The sequence below is a fragment of the Eretmochelys imbricata genome, chromosome 19 (assembly GCF_965152235.1).
Source record: "Eretmochelys imbricata isolate rEreImb1 chromosome 19, rEreImb1.hap1, whole genome shotgun sequence".
Lineage (NCBI taxonomy): Eukaryota > Metazoa > Chordata > Testudines > Cheloniidae > Eretmochelys > Eretmochelys imbricata.
The window spans coordinates 19610087-19630922 of record NC_135590.1 but is presented as its reverse complement, the minus strand read 5'-3'; the positions used below and the strand labels follow the sequence as shown (position 1 = coordinate 19630922).

Sequence of the window (20836 nt, the reverse complement as noted above, 5' to 3'; positions counted from 1 at the left end):
GCCTGTACTTTAAGAATTTAGGGGTATTCTTATCACTTGGCTAGTTCTAGAGGTATAAAAGAAAGAATCAAAATCACTGTCTGCTGGTGTAAGGGCCTTCTCTTACTGTGACAGTTTGAGGCCTGTTCTTAGGCTAAGGCCTTTGGCTAAGCAGCAGAGGCAGCCATAAGCTAGGAAGCGAACAGTCACATCCTCACATTCCAAACTAGTCACATTGAAATAAGGTGCTATTGGGCTGTTTGGCACTATCAGGACAGGATTGTATTCCTATCACCTCCAGAGAAAGGGAAGTGCCTAGAAAATGTAAAAGGAAACTTAGTTTGATAGCATCCTGTTTGGCAAGAACTCATTTATCAATAGCTGGGATGTGAAATCCTCACTTCTGTATTGTTTTGTCATTATAGTTCTCACTTTGCTATTGTTTGTCTGTATAATCTCTGTGATTGTTTCTGTCTGCTGTATAATTAATTTTGCTGGGTGTAAACTAATTAAGGTGGTGGGATATAATTGGTTAGCTAATCATGTTACAATATGTTAGGATTGGTTAGTTAAATTTCAGTAGAATGATTGGTTAAGGTATAGCTAAGAATATTACTATATAAATTAGGGGCAAACAGGAAGTAAGTTGGGATTCGAAAATAAGGAAAAAGGAAATTGTATTTAAGCTTGCTGGAAGTTCATCCCAATAAACATCGAATTGTTTGCACCTTCGGACTTCGGGTATTGTTGCTCTCTGTTCATGCGAGAAGGACCAGGGAAGTGGGAGAGTGAAGGAATAAGCTCTCTAACACCCCCCATAAGGCTTTATGGAAATATGCTTATGAATGTACATATGACATAACTGGAATATGTTTTATGCTACATATGCCATGTAACATCTCTCTGTAAAGGTTATGATCTACTGAATACATTCCTCCTATTGATATGCAGGTATCATTTTTGTACTTGAAGTTATGAATATTGGCTGTATGCTTGCTTGATTTCTAAGTAAGCTTTGTAAGGCATTTGGTCAGCTTCTTTAGAAAGGAATTTGCAAAGCTAAGTGCCCAGTCAAGAAGCACTTAATGAACAATGGATCTTGGAATGCTCCAATCCACATAAGAAGTCTACTTGAGGACATTCAAGGTAGCAGCCATGGTTCATATGCTACCTGTAGTTCTGAGTCATGCAGGGACATGTGACTGGCCCATGTGACTCCAAAACTCCATATTGTAGCTGGGATTCTACACAGAGGGAGGGAGGGGTGTCCACCCTCAAGAGAAAGTCTATTTAAACCCCGGGGGGACCCCTTCATTTTGTCTTCAGCTGGCTAAAGAGATAGCCTCTTCACCCCCAAGGATTCCTGAAAGAAAGTGGAACAAAGGACAGTAACTACAAGGAGTGTGAGTGATTGCTTGACCCAGACTAGAAGGAGACTAGTCTGTAAAAGGAAGCTTACTGGAACTGGTGAGGTTTTTATCTGTATTCAGTTTTATTACTGTACTAGACTTAGACTTGCATGTTTTATTTTATTTTGCTTGGTAATTCACTTTGTTCTGTCTGTTACTACTTGGAACCACTTAAATCTTACTTTCTGTATTTAATAAAATCACTTTTTACAGGGGGCGAACAATTTAGGAGTTTACCCTCTATAAGCTTTATACAGTGTAAAACAGATTTATTTGGGGTTTGGACGTAGTCTTGGCACATCAGGTGGCAGCCCCCAGGGGGTTTCTGTGATCCAACCCGTCACTATCCCCAACAGTAATTTTCTGGTCTGGGAAGTAAGTCCCTTCTTGCAGCTGCTCAAACAGCCCAGAGTTCCTAAAGATGCGAGCTTCATGCACCTTTCCCAGCCATCCCACCTTGATGTCGCTGAAACGTCCCTTGTGATCCACCAGTGCTTGCAGCACCATTGAGAAGTACCCCTTGCGGTTTATGTACTGGTTGGCAAGGTGGTCTGGTGCCAAGATAGGGATATGCGTTCTGTCTATTGCCCCACCACAGTTAGGGAAACCTATTGCAGCAAAGCCATCCACTATGACCTGCACATTTCCCAGAGTCACTACCCTTGATAGCAGAACGTCAGTGATTGCGTTGGCTACTTGAATCACAGCAGCCCCCACAGTAGATTTGCCCACTCCAAATTGATTCCCGACTGACTGGTAGCAGTCAGGCATTGCAAGCTTCCACAGGGCTATCACCATTCGCTTCTCAACTGTCAGGGCAGCTCCCATCTTGGTATTCCTGCACTTCAGAGCGGGGGAAAGCAACTCACAGAGTTCCAGGAAAGCGGCCTTATGTACGCAGAAGTTTCACAGCCACTGGGAATCATCTCATACCGGCAACACTATGCGGTCCCACCAGTCTGTGCTTGTTTGCTGGGCCCAGAATCAGTGTTCAACTGTATCAACCAGCTCCACTGCTGCCATGATGTCCCAATTGCCACATCCCGTGCTTTCAGGAATGTCTGTGTCCATATCCTCCTCACAATCGTCCTCGTGCTGCCGTCTCTTAGCCAGGTTCTGCACATACTGCAGTATAATGCGCGAGGTGTTTACAATGCTCACAACAGCAGCGGTGAGCTGAGCGGGCTCCATTCTTGCTGTGCTATGGCGTCTGCACTGGTAACCCAGGAATAAAGGTGCAAAATGATTGCCTACAGTTGCTTCCATGGAGGGATGGAGGGGAGACTGATGACATGGACCCAAAACTACCCGCAACTATGTTTTTGCCCCATCAGGCATTGGGAGCTTAACCCAGAATTCTAATGGGCAGTGGAGACTGCGGGAACTGTGGGATAGCTTCCCACAGTACACCGCTCTGTGAGTCAATGCTAGCCATGGTAGTGAGGATGCACTCCGCCACCTTAATGCGCTTAGTGGGGACATCGACAATCGACTGTATAACATCGATCTCTAAAAATCAACTTCTATAAAATCAACCTAATTTCGTAGTGTAGACATACGCTTAAAGTACAGGCAGCAGTAGCGAGTTTAGCAAACTGAGAAAGGATATAAAGGAAAACTTAACCGGTATGTAAAAATATTTGAGAAAGAGGTTCAGCGAGGAGTGGGGCTCAGCTGGGAACCCGTACCCTTGGTTTTTATCCTAGCTTTAAGAGGAGAGTGTGGGCTATTACCTGCTTTGGAAAACCTGAATTTGTTCTCCCAGTATATGCTGCTTTTGTGTGCATGCCAAATGGATTGCGGGAGTGCCCTTGCGTGTTGTGCAGTTACTGTTTCTGGGCAATTCCATGTGCTAATGCATCAACTTTAGGTGTTAAATCACTTACTCTCAGTTTTTCAATTTGAAATTCTTTTTTGTCCACCCCTCCGCAATCAAGTTGCAGCTCTTGTCTCCTAATGTGCTCTGTGAACTATTCAATTTTTTCCTTCATCTGATTTATCAGTCCAGTGAAAGTATTGTTTGCTACTTCTCCCTCCCATGCACTTACTTCTCCTGTTCAGATACGTACCAGTTTAGGTCTTGATTTAGGTTTTCCTGGAACCTGGGTTTTATTATATGGTGGTGGTTGCAGCGCAGTGGCCCTCTTCCTTTTTTTAATTTTGCTAGGAGTACCTTTTTCCATTTCTGTCCCCATTCTGTAGGCACAGGGTAGCTACCTGAAACCTGCTGCTGACCACCAATATTTATAACAGGGGACAGCACATCTCTTTTTTGCAGATTCTCTACTGCTGTTTCCAATGTTTCATTCTGTTCTTATGCTTAGAGTAAAATATCTCTGGATTACTTGTCGGCCCGCTAAGAGAGCGAAAGCATTCCAGGGTTCTGTTGCTTCTCCTGCTTCTTTTAACTCTATCTTTTTTTATGTTACTTGCCCCGCCAACTTTGTGGCGTGTTGTCTTAGCCATGTAATAGCCATGGCCATAGTTTGCAATATTCTACATTACTTACTCTTATGTTTCAAGGCTACAATCTCTGCCCCAGCCTTAAAGACTCCATTCCAGGTTTCTTCCCCACTATCATTTTAAAATTCATATGTACCGTCTTTGCTGACAATGCAGCATGTCCAGATCTTATCAAAACTTGGTTTCATTTCATGCACCAGTAGCTCTAGTTTCTCCATTTTGTTACCTAGACTCCTCGCATTAGTGTATAAACATCTTCATTTTTGCTGTTTGGCTTCTCTCGCATTCTTTACCCTATTAGGCACAGACATTCTACTGCCATTATCACCTATTAGACTGGTATCTACACTACCCTTCCTCCTTATGTCCATTCTCCTACCCACAGCTGTATCCTTTCTTACTTAGTTTTCTTCCCTCTCAATGTTAAAATCCGGCATGGAGATTACCTGGACATCTCCCAAACATCTCCCCCAGATTCCTAGTTTAAAGCTCTCTTGATCAGTTGGGCCTCCTCCATCCTAGAAGTCTATTTCCCTCCTTACTCAGGTGAAGTCCATCCCGAAAGAACAGTTCTCCGTCCATGAATGCTTCCCAGTGGCCATACATCCCAAAGCCCTCCTTATAGCACCACTGCCTGAGCCATCTGTTGATCATCATAATCTTGTCACACCTTTGTTGCTGTTCTCTAAGAACAGGCAGAATCCCACTGAAAATCACCTGAGCCTCAATTTCCTTAAGTGTCTTCCCTAGTCTGGCATAGTCTCCCTTGATACGTTCCAGTGAGAATCTAGCTGTATCATTTGGGCTTCTCCGAACTTGACCTGGCCTGGACTGCAGGCAAGAACATGAAATCTTTACTCAAGCTTAGAACAGAAGGTATTTTCAAACAGTTGGACATTATAGTTATCTGTACAGCAGATATGGCCACTGGGCTTTCTAATTTAGAGCATATCAATAATTGAAATATTTGGCTAACCTGAACAATAGTACATAAAGGATGGTCTTTATGGCTGTTTCCAAACTATGCAGATATTCTATCTAGAAAGGATGTATATTGTTTTTGAGAGCTATAATGTCAATCTTTGTCCGCACTGGTCTGGCTAGGTCGAAGATTTAATCATACTTTCTACTTGCTTGTAATATGTACTGTCATCTGAGAAGATAAATTATGAGTTCCATTCCTAGCACAAATACTATTTACTGCACTAGCTCAAAAACTAGAGTATTTTTTCTGTAGTGATTATATAGGTTATTACTGTATTTGCCTGCAAATACAAGAAAAATGTGTGTGAAAGGATGTGTTCATAGAATATCATGGTTGGAAGGGACCTCAGGAGACCAGCTAGTCCAACCCCCTGCTCAAAGCAGGACCAATCCCCAACTAAATCATCCCCGCCAGGGCTTTGTCAAGCCTGACCTTAAAAAGCTCAAAGGAAGGAGATTCCACCACCTCCCTAGGTAACGCATTCCAGTGCTTCACCACCCTCCTAGAGAAAAAGTTTTTCCTAATATCCAACCTAAACCTCCCACACTGCAACTTGAGACCATTACTCCTTGTTCTGTCATCTGCTACCACTGAGAACAGGCTAGATCCATCCTCTTTGGAACCCCCTTTCAGGTAGTTGAAAGCAGCTATCAAATCCCCCCTCATTCTTCTCTTCCGTAGACTAAACAATCCCAGTTCCCTCAGCCTCTCCTCGTAAGTCATGTGCTCCAGCCCCCTAATAATTTTTGTTGTCCTCTGCTGGACTCTCTTCAATTTGTCAACATCCGTTCCGTAGTGTGGGGCCCAAAACTGGACACAGTACTCCAGAAGAGGCCTCACCAATTGTATGACCCTGAGGAAATAATGTATTTTTGTTAGTTTATTTTTGTATATTTTTTTGATGGTGGAGGGTTGATTTTAAAGGTGTAATTGATTTTAGGAGAAGAGCTGTCATACGTTTTTCATTTTTGTGTTTTTAAAATGTGTTAATTTTATTGAGCAGTGTTGGTTTTAAAACATGTATTTGTTTGATATGAATTATAGCCTAGGGCTACGATGCTACATTAATAAATTTGATTTCAGTTGGCTGTGGAAGCATGGATGTGAGGTCATGTCAACTCCATAGATGGAGAAGCTAAAAACCTGCCAAGTCACAAACAAGATGAGTAAGAGAACCACTACAGCCCCAAATCACACATAACCCAATAACACGTACAAAGGGATAATTTTATTGATTACATATTGTAGAGCTGACAGCATCAGTCAGGAGATACATGCAGATAAACTGTGTTTAAACTTGGCATGCAGACTAGAGCACTATATAACTGGTAGGAGGTGAGCACCATCTTTAAGCAGTGTGGAGAGGAATGAGCAGGCTTTCCCCTACTGAACATGCTTACATGAGTTTTGTGAGAGTCAGGACACTGCTGGTAGCTCTCTTGGTGTGTCTGGAGTAGAGGGGAACTGTAAATAATAGAACCTCGGAAAAGAATTAACTTGAATTGGACTCACATAATTTAGCAGGAATATGTGAAAAGGAAAAGATACCTGGTTTACTGTCTGCCTGTAACACCATGACTGGACCCAGTTCCCCAATCAAACATCTACAAATACAAAAAAATGTATTTAGTCTCTTAAAAATATATTCCACACTATCTGGAGTACTCAGGGGCTGAATGGCAGCAAGGCAAAGATGCCTCCCCAGTGCACACTGGATAATCAAGGAAGAGTTAGCTGATCCCTTGTGCTGTATGCCCTACAAAGCAGCTACATCACTGTTCACCTTTTGCGCAGTAAATGGTCTTTATGCACGAGTGGGGTGAGTGTGGCTAGTTCTATTAAATGTGGGCATTAGTTTAATTATTTCTCACTCTGTGTAAATCCTTCCCCCCAAATACCCACCGGAGCCACATGCACCCTATTCCTTGTTTTCCTTGCTTTTCTGAGCATCTTCAGCATCATAGCCCTCCTGTTGCCTCTGTCATGTCTAATGAGCTGGTACCTGGCAATTCCCAGCACTGATAGACTAAGACAGCAATGAACATCAGGAATTCAGACCCCTGAATTTCCAGAGCCACTGGAGGGGCCATACCTTGCGCAATGCATCCCCAGGGATGGCTGCAGTTTCATTTCCAGACAGGAGGAAAGCTGAAGGGAGCTACTCTTGAACCACCTAGTCCAAGAGGTGCCTGAAGCAGGCCCGGCCTGAGGCTGTCCGTGGCAGTGTGAACACCCCCTCGGTAAATACCAGTTTTGCCAAAACCTCCTCTCTAGCTGGGAGGTGTGGTCTGCATATAAAGGGTTGGATTTCTTTTCAAGTGTTTCTTGGGAGATGAGAACAACAGTTATGCACTCCCACAGGCAACAAATACAGTTACAACTTTGGAATTCTCTGAATGTCTGATTCACATTTTCAGCATTATCAAGTCCATGGAAACCCCACCATATTCATATGCTACAATTACAAACAACATTTCCCCAGTGCTGACAATATTTACAAATATTTACTCTATTTTACAGCTGTTCTCAAAAGTGTGCAATTTGAGTAAAATAGCATGTTTCCTGAAATCATTAATATTAGTTTAATAATACAATCAGCTCCTATTGCACTCAGGTTTAGGGGATATGTCCCCGTTAGGTTTCAATGAGGATTTCTCGCTCAGAGTTAATCTCAGATTTGTTAAGAAGATAACCCACAACCTACAGTTACTGACTGACATTTACATTCATTATTTACAACCAGTGAAATGGTAGTGAGATTGTTTCTGTTCAAGAACAGGAATCCAAATAATATGTCTTAAAGTAGTGAATGAACAGTCCAAACTACTGGCCAGGATAACTGAAGACAAGTTCTTATCTGCTCCTCTCTCTGGGCCCCAGGGCCCTGGAGTAAGGAGACAGCACTGGATCCACTGTGTCTGGCTTCCATAGGACCCTCCTGTGGAGTGTAGAAGTGGCACTGGACACTCCAGTGCTTCTTGTCCACAGCTGAAAGGCTGCTGATGCTGCGTGTGGACAGGCTCTGACGGGAGCTGGAACCATTCAGAGTTAACGATGAGGCCCACTGCATTTGCCCTTGGCTCTGGTGACAAGGCCGTTAGAGGGAAAGGGCAGTGGTCGCATTGGATTTCAGAAATGAGTTTAAATGCAGGGAAGGTGGGCTGCCCCCCTGTGCTGATTGTGGGGCTTGAGTTTTATGGCTGTCCAAATGGGGAGTTCCTGTTTGCAGGCAGACCACTACCCAGTGTATGGAGAACTGCATCTAAGCCCCATTCCTGCTCTCAGTGACTTGTCTGGCAACACCCCCTCTGGCTTCAGTGGGAGCAGATGCAGGGGCTGTGTGAACTCTGCCTCATTAGCAACATAAGGGAACGAGGTTCTGTCCTCCTGCCCAGGTTCTGCACAGACTGAAGGGAGCTGGAGTGATGGTGCATGTCGCACAGCTCCCGCCTCAGGAGACACAGGGGCATTAAGCTGAGGAATGGCAAGGCCAGAAATCACTGCAGACTGCTGGCTGCGTTTGCCCAAGGCCCTGATCCAGCAAATCATCTATGCATGTGTGTAGCTTTCATTCTGAAGTCAGTGGGACTGTACTTGGGCTGAAAGTTATGCACATACTTAGGAGTTTCATTGGATCAAGGCCAAAATCACTTTGCTGCACAGCATCTTAGAGAGGGAGCCTGTGAGGGCTAGAGGACAAGGCAGGGACTTGTGGGTACATGACTGGCATCTGGTGACCTCAAAGCTGCCCCAGTAAGGAGTGAAATGAATGCCTTGGAAAGAGCCAGTGGCAGCCCTGTACTCAGCTGAGGCAGGGCGGGAATGAGGAAAGGCTGGGAAGGAACCACAGAGTCTATGCTGGGTACGTGACCCTCGAGGGCACTGAGAAGGGTTGTCCAGCAGGGGAACAGCCACAGCACAGACACCTTCACCGAGGCTGCGATGAGTTACTGCAGGCTAATGCCCCTTGGTAGCCATGGGAATGGTTCAGCTAGTTCTTTGCATGAATGGCAAGGCTCAGAGAGCTACTCTAACCCTGCACAGAGGGGCAGACTCAGCCAGCAGCAAGCTAGTGCATGGACCGGCACAGAGGCACAATGGCAGAAGAACAAGCCTTTGGAGGATGGGCTCACATGCTGCTGGTGCCCAGGGAGCCATTTACCACGGATGACATAGCCCAACTCACTGCTGAGACGAGGTCCAGTGAGAGCACTGGGATTTAGGCTTCAAAGTGACTTCAGCACTGTGAAATTTTAGCCATGAACCTTGGGAAAGTAAGGGGGAAAGAGGTAAAAAGCAAGGATTGGTTTATTACCACCATACAAAGAAAGCCTTGTACTGTGACTTTGACTATGCTTAGAGCGGAATTAACACAAAAGTGCAATCACCCTTCCCAAGAGAACGAAACCAGCCTGGTTGTGCTGCTCGGCCGGCCGGCCGGCCTGGGGAGCACTTCTGCCTTACTGCTCACACAGCGCTGCCTCCTGTGGGGTACCCTGGGAATTTGGGTCCAGTGATGGTTCAGGGCATTGCTGCTTCCAGATGTGATGGGACAGGATGTGCCCAGCTTAAAAGGAAAGAAGGCAAGTGAAGGCTAAACTCTCCCTCCGCACCCCTGGAAGGGACAAATATGGCAATTGTGTGGAGCATTAACGCTGTCAACAAACACTGAGTTCCAGCCTCGTTCCCTTTCAGCAGAAGTTCGTGGTGGCTGTGAGAGGGTGGGGAGGAAACTGTTCTATGCAAGGGCATCCTACCAGCAGAGGGCGAAGAGCCTACTGCAGCTGCCTCAAAGCGTAGGTGGAGGAGTCTGCAGGACTCCTTTTGCCCAGCACATGGCGCAAAGTAGAGGGACTGGAGCAGTGGGCCCCAAGGGGAATTGGTGCTACATAAGGTGTGAGGGAGGGTGTCAGATGGACCCCAGGGCCTGAGCCTCACAGGTGGGCCAGTCTGCAGTGTAGCAGCACAGACTTGTATCTGCAGCAGGCTGCTCCCCAGCAGCTAACAGTCTTACAGGGAAGCCCTGAGATGTTACGTAGTAAGATATTTGTTCTGGGAGCAGATCACCCCCTCTCTTCACCACAGTGACTAAGGCTCAGGGCACTCTTGTCATCAGGGCATGCTTGGCTCTGCTGTCCTTACCATATGAGGTGGCAGCATGGGCAGGAGGCAGCCACAAAATGAGCTCAGCTCTCCTGGTGTGGGGCTGAGGGCGTGAATGTCAGGCAATGAATCCTCCCCTCACATTGCACTGGATAGGCCAAGCACAGGGGCTCTGAGCGAACTGGCCCTTACCCAGCAGCCTCCCAGGCTGAGGTGCTGGGGAGACCCAGTGGCAAGCATGAGGGCAAGGCAATGTTGTTTCCTGGGACCTGACAGGGACTCCTTCCTTCCTGGGCCTGAGTGCAGAGTGCCCCAGTTACAGTGCACCGGGGCTCGGTGGGTGCAGAAGATAAGGGCTCAGTAGACTCCTATTATTGCTCCAGCTTCCCTCTCTAACCTCAGCCCCTGGATTGGCTGGGCCCACTGGTGATCTCCTATGGGGAGGGGCAGCCACTCCTGAGGGCTAAAGGAGAGGTCTGGGGAAAGGAGCAGGTGTTTCTATATGTGAGTTGGGGATGGGGAGATGGGACAGGGATGGGGTTGCCTATGGGAACATGAGGGCTCTGTACCCGTCTGTGGTTCACATGCAAACTGCCTTCCCCGAGAACAAACAGACTAGGAGATCACTGGACTGGTCTGGGAGCCAGGCAGCACCTCTCCCCACCCCGCCCTCCGCACTGACCGGGCTCGGAGCCATGCTGCACCTCTCCCCACCCAGCAATGACCAGGCTGGGAGCCAGGCTGCAACTCCCCTCCCCCCTCCCGCACTGATCGGGTTGGGAGATATGCAGCACCCCCTTCTCCCTCACTGACCAGGGTGGGTGCCTTGCAGCACTAATAGCCAATGCAATGAAGTCTGCTTCTGTCCCCTTCCCCTCCCCATCTCTTTCTGCTGAGGACATTGACCTTGGAAACACACTTCTATAGTCTTTGATTGTGCCTGGATCCTAGCCAGGGTGGAATGGCTCCCAGCCTGGCCAGAGGGGAGACAGGAAGGTTCAGACAACCACCCTGTCCTGAAGCATGATGAGGAGATTCATGGAATAGCCCCTGTCCAGAGGGGTAGTGGGGAGAAGGTAGAACAGCCTCAGGCCAGAAGGGAGAAGCACAGGATGACTCCTGGCAGGGCTGGAGAATGGCCTGAGCATATTAATCCCATCTTAGCTCAGTGCTCATTTGTGCCTTTTGGGAAGGAAGAGAAGCCCCTCTTGGAGAGGAGGGTTCTGCCTTTGAGTGCAGGGTGCAAAGCTCCACTCATGAACCTTAGTGCATGGCAGCTAAGGCGGGGGAGGAGGGTGGGTGGGGGGCCATGGGAGCAGAGAGCTCTGGTTGAAAGGCAGCCAGGTCCAAGCTGGGGGAAGCATTCATTGCTGTTTCGCTTGGCTCAGTAAACAGCCTTGTATTATCAAATCTCTGGCCAAGGAGGAATGGGGTGGCAAGGCATGCCAGGCCTGTGGCAGGAGGCCTGGGGAAGAAGCTCTCTAAGCAATGTTCTCTGCACAGGGATGTGACCTGGGGTGAATGCGTTCCTCCTACATGTGGTTGAAGAGTTCTTGGAAATCCTGTGCTTTCCTGGTGCAAGGTGTTTTGACTGAGCAATAGCAGAGGCAGATTAAGAATAACGCAAACTTTCATCATGACACTGAAAACTTTCAGATGTGGAAGGACTTGGTTCCTTTTGACAAACCAGATGTGCTCAGCAGCTGTGAGAGCCAGTTGCATTGTGGCCCCTGGGGTAGGTCTAGCGTTCTTTATAAATTACAGTGGTTAATGTAGGGTTCTCTTTTGTACTGCAAGTACCGTAACAGGCTATAGAAGCAGTGGCCATGGACCCAGATGAATTTCCATACTGATACAGACCTATATTCCCGTGGAGACAAATCCAGTCTCAGCCCAGAGATGAGAAGTGGGGTTCCCCTGAGAGAAGTCTCTGCAGCCACCTTCCTGGCAGAGAAGGAAAATGTGCTGGTTAATCTTCTGTCCCACACAAATCACATCAGAAAACAGATTCCAGGCTAGATGAAGGCTTCGTTGCATTTACAAGGCAGGAATGACACCCATGCAGCTGGTAACATCCTTGGTTCTTGCCTCACGAAATGGAGTGTTCATTTGGTGAAAGGAAAGAAGTTCATCTCCTAGAGGTCATCTGGGAGGAGTGGGAAATGGCCTAGAAGAGAGAACCCCACAGCATCACATACTGAGCAGCTCAGAGATCACAACTTCTCTTGGAGAGCCACCATCACCCAAGCCTTCTCCCTTTATCTCGCTCCTACCTTCCCCTGGGGGCAGCAAATGCCACAGCCTCATATACCAGACAGGGCAACTCAGAGGGAGCAGACAAGGTCAGATCTGGCCAGTGGAACCTACCTCCTTTCTGTATTTACACTGCAACAGCTCTGACATGCCCCATCTCATCCTTAGGCTTCCCAGTGATACCATGGCCTTGTCCAGGGACAGGTCCTATTTGTTAAATCATTGTCCTTGAGCTACAGAAGGAGCACACAGTTTTGTAGTTGCTGTTTTCTCAGTTTTATGGAATTTATCCTTTAGGGACCTGGCCTGTTTCCCAGTGGATATAACCTGGGCACTAGTTTCCAGGGTTTTCCAGCTGCCAATCTCAAGAAGGCAGCCTATGAATCTATGAATCGCACTGGTTCATCTTGTGCTTCATCACCAGTAATAGGTGACCCTGCAGGGCCAAAATAAGCCCTCAGCTAAGTCTGTGGAGCCTCATTTTCTGCAGATCATGACCCTTATGACACCTGTGAGATGCCCCTAGCCTTAAGGGGTCCCTGTGGGAATACTTTGGCTGCAGAACAACTACCACTGGTGATGATGCAGGTAATGGAAAGAACCCAGCTTGACTCTCAGACCCGAAGAGGAGTTGGTGGCATTGACAGTTATAAAACAGGTCTTCTTATTTCCAAATTAGACAAATCTGATCTCGAGTCATGGAGACACAATACATATGGAGCTCCATGATGCCATTTGACAGTCACTTTTCACAGCAGTCACATTAAGTTGCATAGTGCTTACTTTGCTAACAGCATACATCGAAAAAAGCATATTCAAGACAGATGTCATGCATCTCTAAGTGCCAGTACAGACAGGCTCTGCAGGAACAACAGCCAAATGTCAAAAAATTCGTCTCTTTATGGGTTCCCAGGCGGTGTTTCCCAGGCTTGGCCATGCACATGCTCAGGCCCATGTCAGCTGACCCAGGCTTGCGGGGCTCAGGCAACAGGGCTGTTTATTGCTACAGAGGCATTTGGGCTCAGGCTGAATCCCAGGCTTTGGGACTCCATGAGGGGGAGGGTCCCAAAGCTCAGGGTCCAGCCCAAGCCTGAACATCTGCAACTACAATTTCACAGGCCTGCAGTTCAAGCCCTGCAAAGCCAAGTCAGCTGCCATGGGCCAGCCATCGGTGTTAAAGTGCAGTGTAGGCTCATGCAAACCCCCTCTGAGCTCTCTGTGTGGGGAGGAAAGTGGTGCTTGTGAGAGAGGATTTTCTCACCCCCCACTGCTCCAAACACTGACAAACGAAAATCAATGGCAAGAGACCCTGCACACAAGCCTGTACCCAATGCAAAGTTCAGAGTGAGGCAAAACAGGATGTCACCCCAGCTGATTTGCAATCTGTTGGGTTTGCTTCTCAATGAACACTGAACAGAAAGAGTTCTGGGCAGCTCCAGCACTGTTCTTCACCCCTAATCACACAGGGAGCGAAAATAGCCACCTGACCTTCCACCCACTTACCTATGCCCCTGTGACCCTGTCCCCTGTGTGAAAAGAGGTAGGAAAGATCCTCATACCCCAAGCACATGGGCAGGAATGTCCCTCCAACCCTGCAGCAGCAGTGGCCCCAGGGCTGACCTGGCTGTAGGGTGAAAGTTAGTGAGCTTGCAAATCTCTGAAGCGCGAGACTCATGCTTCACCCTTGGCCAGTTTAGTTCTCTTTAGAATAGACCTACCTGGTCCTCTGTCTTGCTGCCCAGCTGTGCATGGGGGCTGGTTCCAGTGCGCCGTTGCAGCTCCATCTGGGAGGTTGGCCTTTTCTCTGAAGTCTCAGCCTGGGACAGCTGTTCAGAAGAGCCATATTGTTTTCTTCTGGAACTGGGAACAAAATCTTTGCTTTCCTCCTGTAGTAATAGAAGCAAAAATTTTGGAAATCTTGTGCTGTTCAATACATCAGAGAGTGCCTGGATCTGTAGCTGCCTCCAAGAGTCCTGCAGGTTTGCAGCATCAGAAAAGTTATGGCTAATTTAGCTAATGTGCCCACTTGCCCACAGTGAGTTTCACCATCCATTGTGCTGCCCAGTCTCACAGAGGCATAAAGGCTTCTGGGGAACCTCACAGTCCTCTGTCAGTTTTACTGAAGAAAATAACTTTTAATCATCAGCAAACAACCTGCTGCCCATGTATTCCCACAGCAAACACAGAGTGCAGAATAACTGATGCAATGACAAAGTTCCAAAGTTAAAAAAACAGTTTAATCAGTCAAGAAATGCAGAAACTAGGACTGCAACAGCACCATTAACTTGGCTTCAGGGCAAACTGCTTCGTTTTCAATTAATATTTACCAAAATAAACAGCAGTGTTCTGAAGCCAACATTTTTCAAAGTGGGCACTGAGTGAGGGGTTTCCCTTTTTGGGTGCCCAGCATTAGACACATAGGCCCAGATCCTTAGAGATACCTCAGCATTGCTCTGATCAGGGTTGCAATGCATAACCCCTAGGTGCTCTGCCACCCTGTTGCATTTCAGCCTATGCTAGGTGCCCAGACCCCCCATAAGAAGCCAGGTAGCTGAGCAGGGAGCCATGTAAGCCAGTCAGGAGCAAAAGGTTGAGGAGAGGGGTAGAGAGAAGAAAGGGGCATAGATGCCTAAGTGGCTGACCTGTAAGACCTGGCATCTCCCTCCACTGAGGATCCTCAGCCACGAATGCTCTCCTGCAGTTAGGGTCCTAGGTCCAGATTCTCAAAGGTATTTAAGCACCTAATTCCCATAGGAGTTAGGTGTCTAAATACCTTTGAGGATCAGGCTCTAAGCCAGTTCAGCAGCTCAGGTAGCCCATGTCCTAGCATCTGCAACCATTTCTCTCTCTCTGTTTCTTGCTCATGCTTGCCCCCTCTCTCATGTTTGCCCTACATTTCCCTTTGGCCCTGGTGCTCTTTTCTGCAGATGCTCTGCTGCCTATTGGTGGCCTGTCTCCAGCCCTCCTGCTGTGGGGTCTGACTGGTATCAGGACTTAGGCCTGCTCAGAGAATGCCGACTGGATTAGGCCTCACTAGCAAACCAGGCATTCCCCTGCCTAGTTTGAGAATCCTGCTTTGGGGGTTATGGGGTTTCAGCTTCAGCGAGGGCTCGGAGCAGCTCAGTAGCTGTGGGGCAGAGTCAGTACTTCAGCAGTTGTGCAACTCCGGACCAGTGGAAACTTAGGTACCCAGGGCACTTAGGCGCCAGCTGAGTCACGGCTTTCAAAATGCCAGTGGCACCTGGCAGAGGAAGATAGGCCTCTAAGCACTTTTGAGGATCTGGGCCCTAGTGTTTGATTTTGAGAGATGAAGAAAGTCTACAGCTCCCATTGATTTCAACCGGGTAGCCAAAAACTGGATACTCTAAAATTAGCAGCTGTCTCTGAAGATGGGACCCTAAACTACCTCTTAAACAAGCAAAGCAGAATTAAAATATACTCCACCTTTGCAATGCATCTGGTTACATATTGCTACTGGAAGCAACTTTTCCATTTCTGGACTTTGTGGTTGCAAATGTGCATAGTCACATAAACATAATTTTATGTATTTAGTTTGTTTTAACGAAAAAAATATCTACTAACTCTGAAGAGTTTGGTTTAATTCAGTGGGAGTCAGATCAGCCCCACATATTTAGCAGAGAAATGTATAACACCATCCAATGTCTGGAAGTTGAAGGAAGAGAAGTTCAGTATGGAGATACGGCGTACATTTTTAACAGTGAGAGTAATTAACCATTGGAACAATTTACCCAGGGTTGTGGTGGATTCTGAATCACTCACCATTTTTAAATCAAGATTGGCTGTTTTTGTAACAGCTGGGGCAGTTCTCTGGCCTGTATACACAGGATGATCACAATAGATGATCAAAATCATATGATCCCTGCTGGCCTTGGAATATATGAACACCCTCATTCTTTTCTTATTCCATCTACATCCTAACACCACTCTGTGTATTCTTCCTAGAGTTTTATCTGGGATGATTATAGGAAGATTTTGAAACAAGAAGAATGTCCTTCGCAAAATATTCATTTTGAGTGTGGCTAGTATCCCTAAACAAGAAATTGCATACTTCCCCCAGCACTCCAAATCTTTTCTCATTTCCTGAGGTAGTGCTCTGATATTGAAATCATGGAGCTCTTCTAGGCAGTTTGAGATCTGATTCCCAGATATTTGTATCCAATGTTTTCTGGAGGGGTGACTTCTCAGTGTCTGGCAAATTCACAGACAGCACTTCAGATTTGGCATAATTTACTTTAAAGCTGCTCGTTTTCCTAAAGTCATGGATTTCTTTAGCTGTTTGGGTTAGATACAAATAATATCACATCTCTGGTGATTACAGCTGATGTGTTCTTGCAAGTTCTATTCCTGTGATAATTCACTGTGCAATAGGCTCCATTGCTAAGGCCGCGAGTTTGTCACAGAGATCATGGATTCCATGACTTTCCAGGACCTCCGTGACTTCTGCAGCGGCTGGTGTGGCTGGCCTGGGGGCCGCCTGAGCAACTCAGGCAGCCTCTGCTCCATCTGCACTGGCCGCTGCTGGGGCAGCCTTGGGCCACGGCGCCCCCCGCCCCCAGCAGCAACAAGAGTTTGGGTTGGGGGCTAAGGGCTGGGGCACAGGAAGGGGTGAGGGCTCTGGGGTGGGGGCATGGCCAGGGGACTCTGCACGCTGCCTCTGTGTGCAGGCACCACCACAGCAGCTCCCATTGGCTGGGAACCGCAGTTGCGAAGCTGGTGCTTGGGGTGGAGGCAAAAACGGAGAGCCGCCTGGCCACACCTTTGCCTAAGAGCTGAGGGATGTTGCCACTTCTGGGGAGCTGCGGAGCCGGGCAGAGAGCCTGCCAGCCCTGCCAACCCCTCCCCAACTAGTGGGGGTCCCAGGCCAAGCAGTGCTGCCCGCCTCCTCCCCAACACCTGCGGGAAGTGGGTCTGCGGCACCCCCAGGCTGCGGCACCCCCAGGCTGCTCCCCCACAGCACCTGTGGCACCCTCTCCCCAAGATTTAGTCACGGGTATTTTTAGTAAAAGTCATGGACAGGTCACGGGCCGTGAATTTTTGTTTACTGCCCGTGACCTGTCCATGACTTTTACTAAAAATACCTGTGACTAAAATGTAGCCTTATCCATGGCTAATGTGAAGATTAAAGGAGATAAAGGACACCCCCCTTTAGTTCTCCAGCACAATTCCCACAAGAGAGACTTTGAACAGAAAGGGCTAGATCCACAAAGGAACTCAGGCCCCTAACAGACACTTCAGATGCCTGCATCCAACATTTAGATCCTCAGAAGCCCCACTCAGCTGCAACTTAACCCTGTAGGCACCTAAATTTCCACCTGCAAAGTCACTTAGATGCCTAAAATCTGTCACTGGATATGCGCACAGTCACCTCAGTCCTAACACCTAGGTACCTCGCTCACATGAGAGCCCTGGCAGCAGCCTCAATTTCAGCATTCCCATGCCGACAGGGCCAGCTGGAGAGGCAGGTGTCCTGGGTGCCAATTTCTGGGGGTGCCAACTCAATACCGTGGAGTCGGAGTGTGTGACATCACTTGGTTGGGTTTTTCCACCCTGGTTGGCAAAACACCTAGGGCCAGATCTGCCTATCTATCTTGCCTATGGGGCCTCACTTTGGCAGGCATGGGAGACTTCAATCACCCCGATATCTGCTGGGAGAGCAATACAGCGGTGCACAGTCAATACAGGAAGTTTTTGGAAAGTGTAGGGGACAAATTCCTGGTGCAACTGCTGGAGGAATCAACTAGGGGCAGAGCTCTTCTTGACCTGCTGCTCACAAACAGGGAAGAATTAGTAGGGAAAGCAAAAGTGGATGGGAACCTGGGAGGCAGTGACCATGAGATGGTCGAGTTCAGAATCCTGACACAAGGAAGAAAGGGGAACAGCAGAATACGGACCCTGGACTTCAGAAAAGCAGACTTTGACTCCCTCTTGGAACTGATGGGCAGGATCCCCTGGGAGAATAACATGAGGGGGAAAGGAGTCCAGGGGAACTGGCTGTATTTTAAAGAATCCTTATTGAGGTTACAGGAACAAACCATCCCTATGTGTAGAAAGAATAGTAAATATGGCAGGCGAACAGCTTGGCTTAACAGTGAAATCCTTGCTGATCTTTAACACAAAAAAGAAGATTACAAGAAGTGGAAGCTTAGACAAATGACCAGGGAGGAGTATAAAAATATTGCTCAGGCATGCAGGAGTGAAATCAGGAAGGCCAAAGCACACTTGGAGTTGCAGCTAGCAAGCGATTTTAAGAGTAACAAGAAGGGTTTCCACAGGTATGTTAGCAATAAGAAGGTGGTCAGGGAAAGTGTGGGCCCCTTACTGAATGAGGGAGGCAACCTAGTGACAGAGGATGTGGAAAAAGCTAATGTAGTCAATGCTTTTTTTGCCTCTGTCTTCACGAACAGGGTCAGCTCCCAGACTTCTGCACTGGGCAGCACAGCATGGGGAGGAGGTGACCAGCCCTCTGTGGAGAAAGAAGTGGTTCGGGACTATTTAGAAAAGCTGGATGAGCACAAGTCCATGGGGCCGGATGCGCTGCATCCGAGAGTGCTAAAGGAGTTGGCGGATGTGATTGCAGAGCCATTCGCCATTATCTTTGAAAACTCATGGCAATCGGGGGAAGTCCCGGACGACTGGAAAAAGACTAATGTAGTGCCCATCTTTAAAAAAGGGAAGAAGGAGGATCCTGGGAACTACAGGCCAGTCAGCCTCACCTCAGTCCCTGGAAAAATCACCTCAGTCCCTGGAGTGGGTCCTCAAGGAATCAATTTTGAAGCACTTAGAGGAGAGAAAAGTGATCAGGAACAGTCAGCATGGATTCACCAAGGGCAAGTCATGCCTGACTAACCTAATTGCCTTCTATGATGAGATAACTGGCTCTGTGGATGAGGGGAAAGCAGTGGACATGTTATTCCTTGACTTTAGCAAAGCTTTTGATACCATCTTGCACAGTATCCTTGCCAGCAAGTTAAAGAAGTATGGGCTGGATGAATGGACTATAAGGTGGATAGAAAGCTGGCTAGATCATCGGGCTCAATGGGTGGTGATCAATGGCTCCATGTCTAGTTGGCAGTCAGTATCAAGCAGAGTGCCCCAAGGGTTGGTCCTGGCCCGGTGGATTGCACCCTCAGCAAGTTTGCAGATGACACTAAACTGGGAGAAGTGGTAGATACGCTGGAGGGTAGGGATAGGATACAGAGGGACCTAGACAAATTAGGGGATTGGGCCAAAAGAAATCTGATGAGGTACAACAAGGACAAATGCAGAGTCCTACACTTCGGAAGAATCCCATGCACTGCTACAAACTAGGGACTGAGTGGCTAGGCAGCAGTTCTGTAGAAAAGGACCTAGGGGTTACAGTGGATGAGAAGCTGGATAGGAGTCAACAGTGTGCCCTTGTTGCCAAGAAGGCTAACAGCATTTTGGGCTGTATAAGTAGGGGCATTGCCAGCAGATAGAGGGACATGATCATTCTCCTCTATTCGGCATTGGTGAGGCCTCATCTGGAGTACTGTGTCCAGTTTTGGGCCCCACACTACAAGAAGGATGTGGAAAAATTGGAAAGAGTCCAGCGGAGGGCAACAAATATGATTAGGGGACTGGAACACATGACTTATGAGGAGAGGCTGAGGGAACTGGGATTGTTTAATCTGCAGAAGAGAAGACTGACGGGGCATATGATAGCTGCTTTAAACTACCTGAAAGGGGGTTCCAAAGAGGATGGATCTAGACTGTTCTCAGTGGTAGCAGATGACAGAACAAGGAGTAATGGTCTCAAGTTGCAGTGGGGGAGATTTAGGTTGGATATTAGGAAAAACTTTTTCACTAGGAGGGTGGTGAAGCACTGGAATGCGTTACCTAGGGAGGTGGTGGAATCTCCTTCTTTAGAGCTTTTTAAGGCCAGGCTTGACAAAGCCCTGGCGGGGATGATGTAGTTGGGGATTGGTCCTGCTTTGAGCAGGGGGTTGGACTAGCTGGCCTCCTGAGGTCCCTTCCAACCCTGATATTCTATTATTCTATGCTCAGAGCCCTGTGCTAAACAATGCTGATACAGGAAACGCAGGTGTTGGTGCTGCCTCCCCCTTATAGCCTTCAGCCCACCTACGTGACTTTAGAGTGGAGACCCAGGTTCAAATCTCTTTCGGCTTGGTGTGGAGCAGGGATTTGAACTCCCATCCCCCTTCAGGCTGCCCTAGCCACTGGGTTGTGGATTAGCATGAAATAGGTCTCTTCTAGTCTCGCCTGTTGATGCTGTTCCACTTTGTATAAATAGTTAGTCACTGGGCCAGAAAAAGAATGACTGACTCTTAGCCCAGCAGTTTGGGCACTCAGTGAGGATGGGGGAGACCCCTGTTGAAGACCAGTCATCATTGATAACTTTCTTTTTGAAATACAGACATCAGAACTAGACAGTATCTAGTGATGGTTTCACTAAGGCCTTACTACAGCGGTAATACCACCTTCCTACTGTACTTGCTATTCCCGTTTGTAGATCCAGGGACCCCTTATAGCATGTGCATTTGGTTATCTACCATAACTTCTAGGTCAGTGGTTCTCAAACTTTTGTATTGGCGACCCCTTTCGCTCAGCAAGCCTGTGTATGCGATCCCCCTTATAAATTACA

General features: G+C 47.6%; 1 protein-coding gene across 4 annotated transcripts in view; it reads right to left on the bottom strand.

The window, feature by feature from the left end:
• Window positions 1–6044: 6044 nt before the first annotated feature.
• Window positions 6045–20836, bottom strand: part of LUZP1 (leucine zipper protein 1) — a 31572-nt gene continuing 16780 nt past the window's right edge. Inside the window, exons 2-4 of one of the 4 annotated variants that reach the window (XR_013348424.1) lie at window positions 13911–14078; window positions 11800–12106; window positions 6045–6440 (exon numbers count right to left, since the gene is read on the bottom strand). Coding sequence is in view for 2 of the 4 variants with exons in the window: in XM_077837954.1 (XP_077694080.1) it covers window positions 11800–11883; window positions 13911–14078 (252 nt within the window). In the remaining 2 variants the exon portion in view is untranslated. Of the gene's footprint in view, window positions 12107–13910; window positions 14079–20836 lie in introns of all 4 variants that reach the window. The other 3 variants (XM_077837954.1, XR_013348425.1, XM_077837955.1) reach the window with 3 other exon arrangements.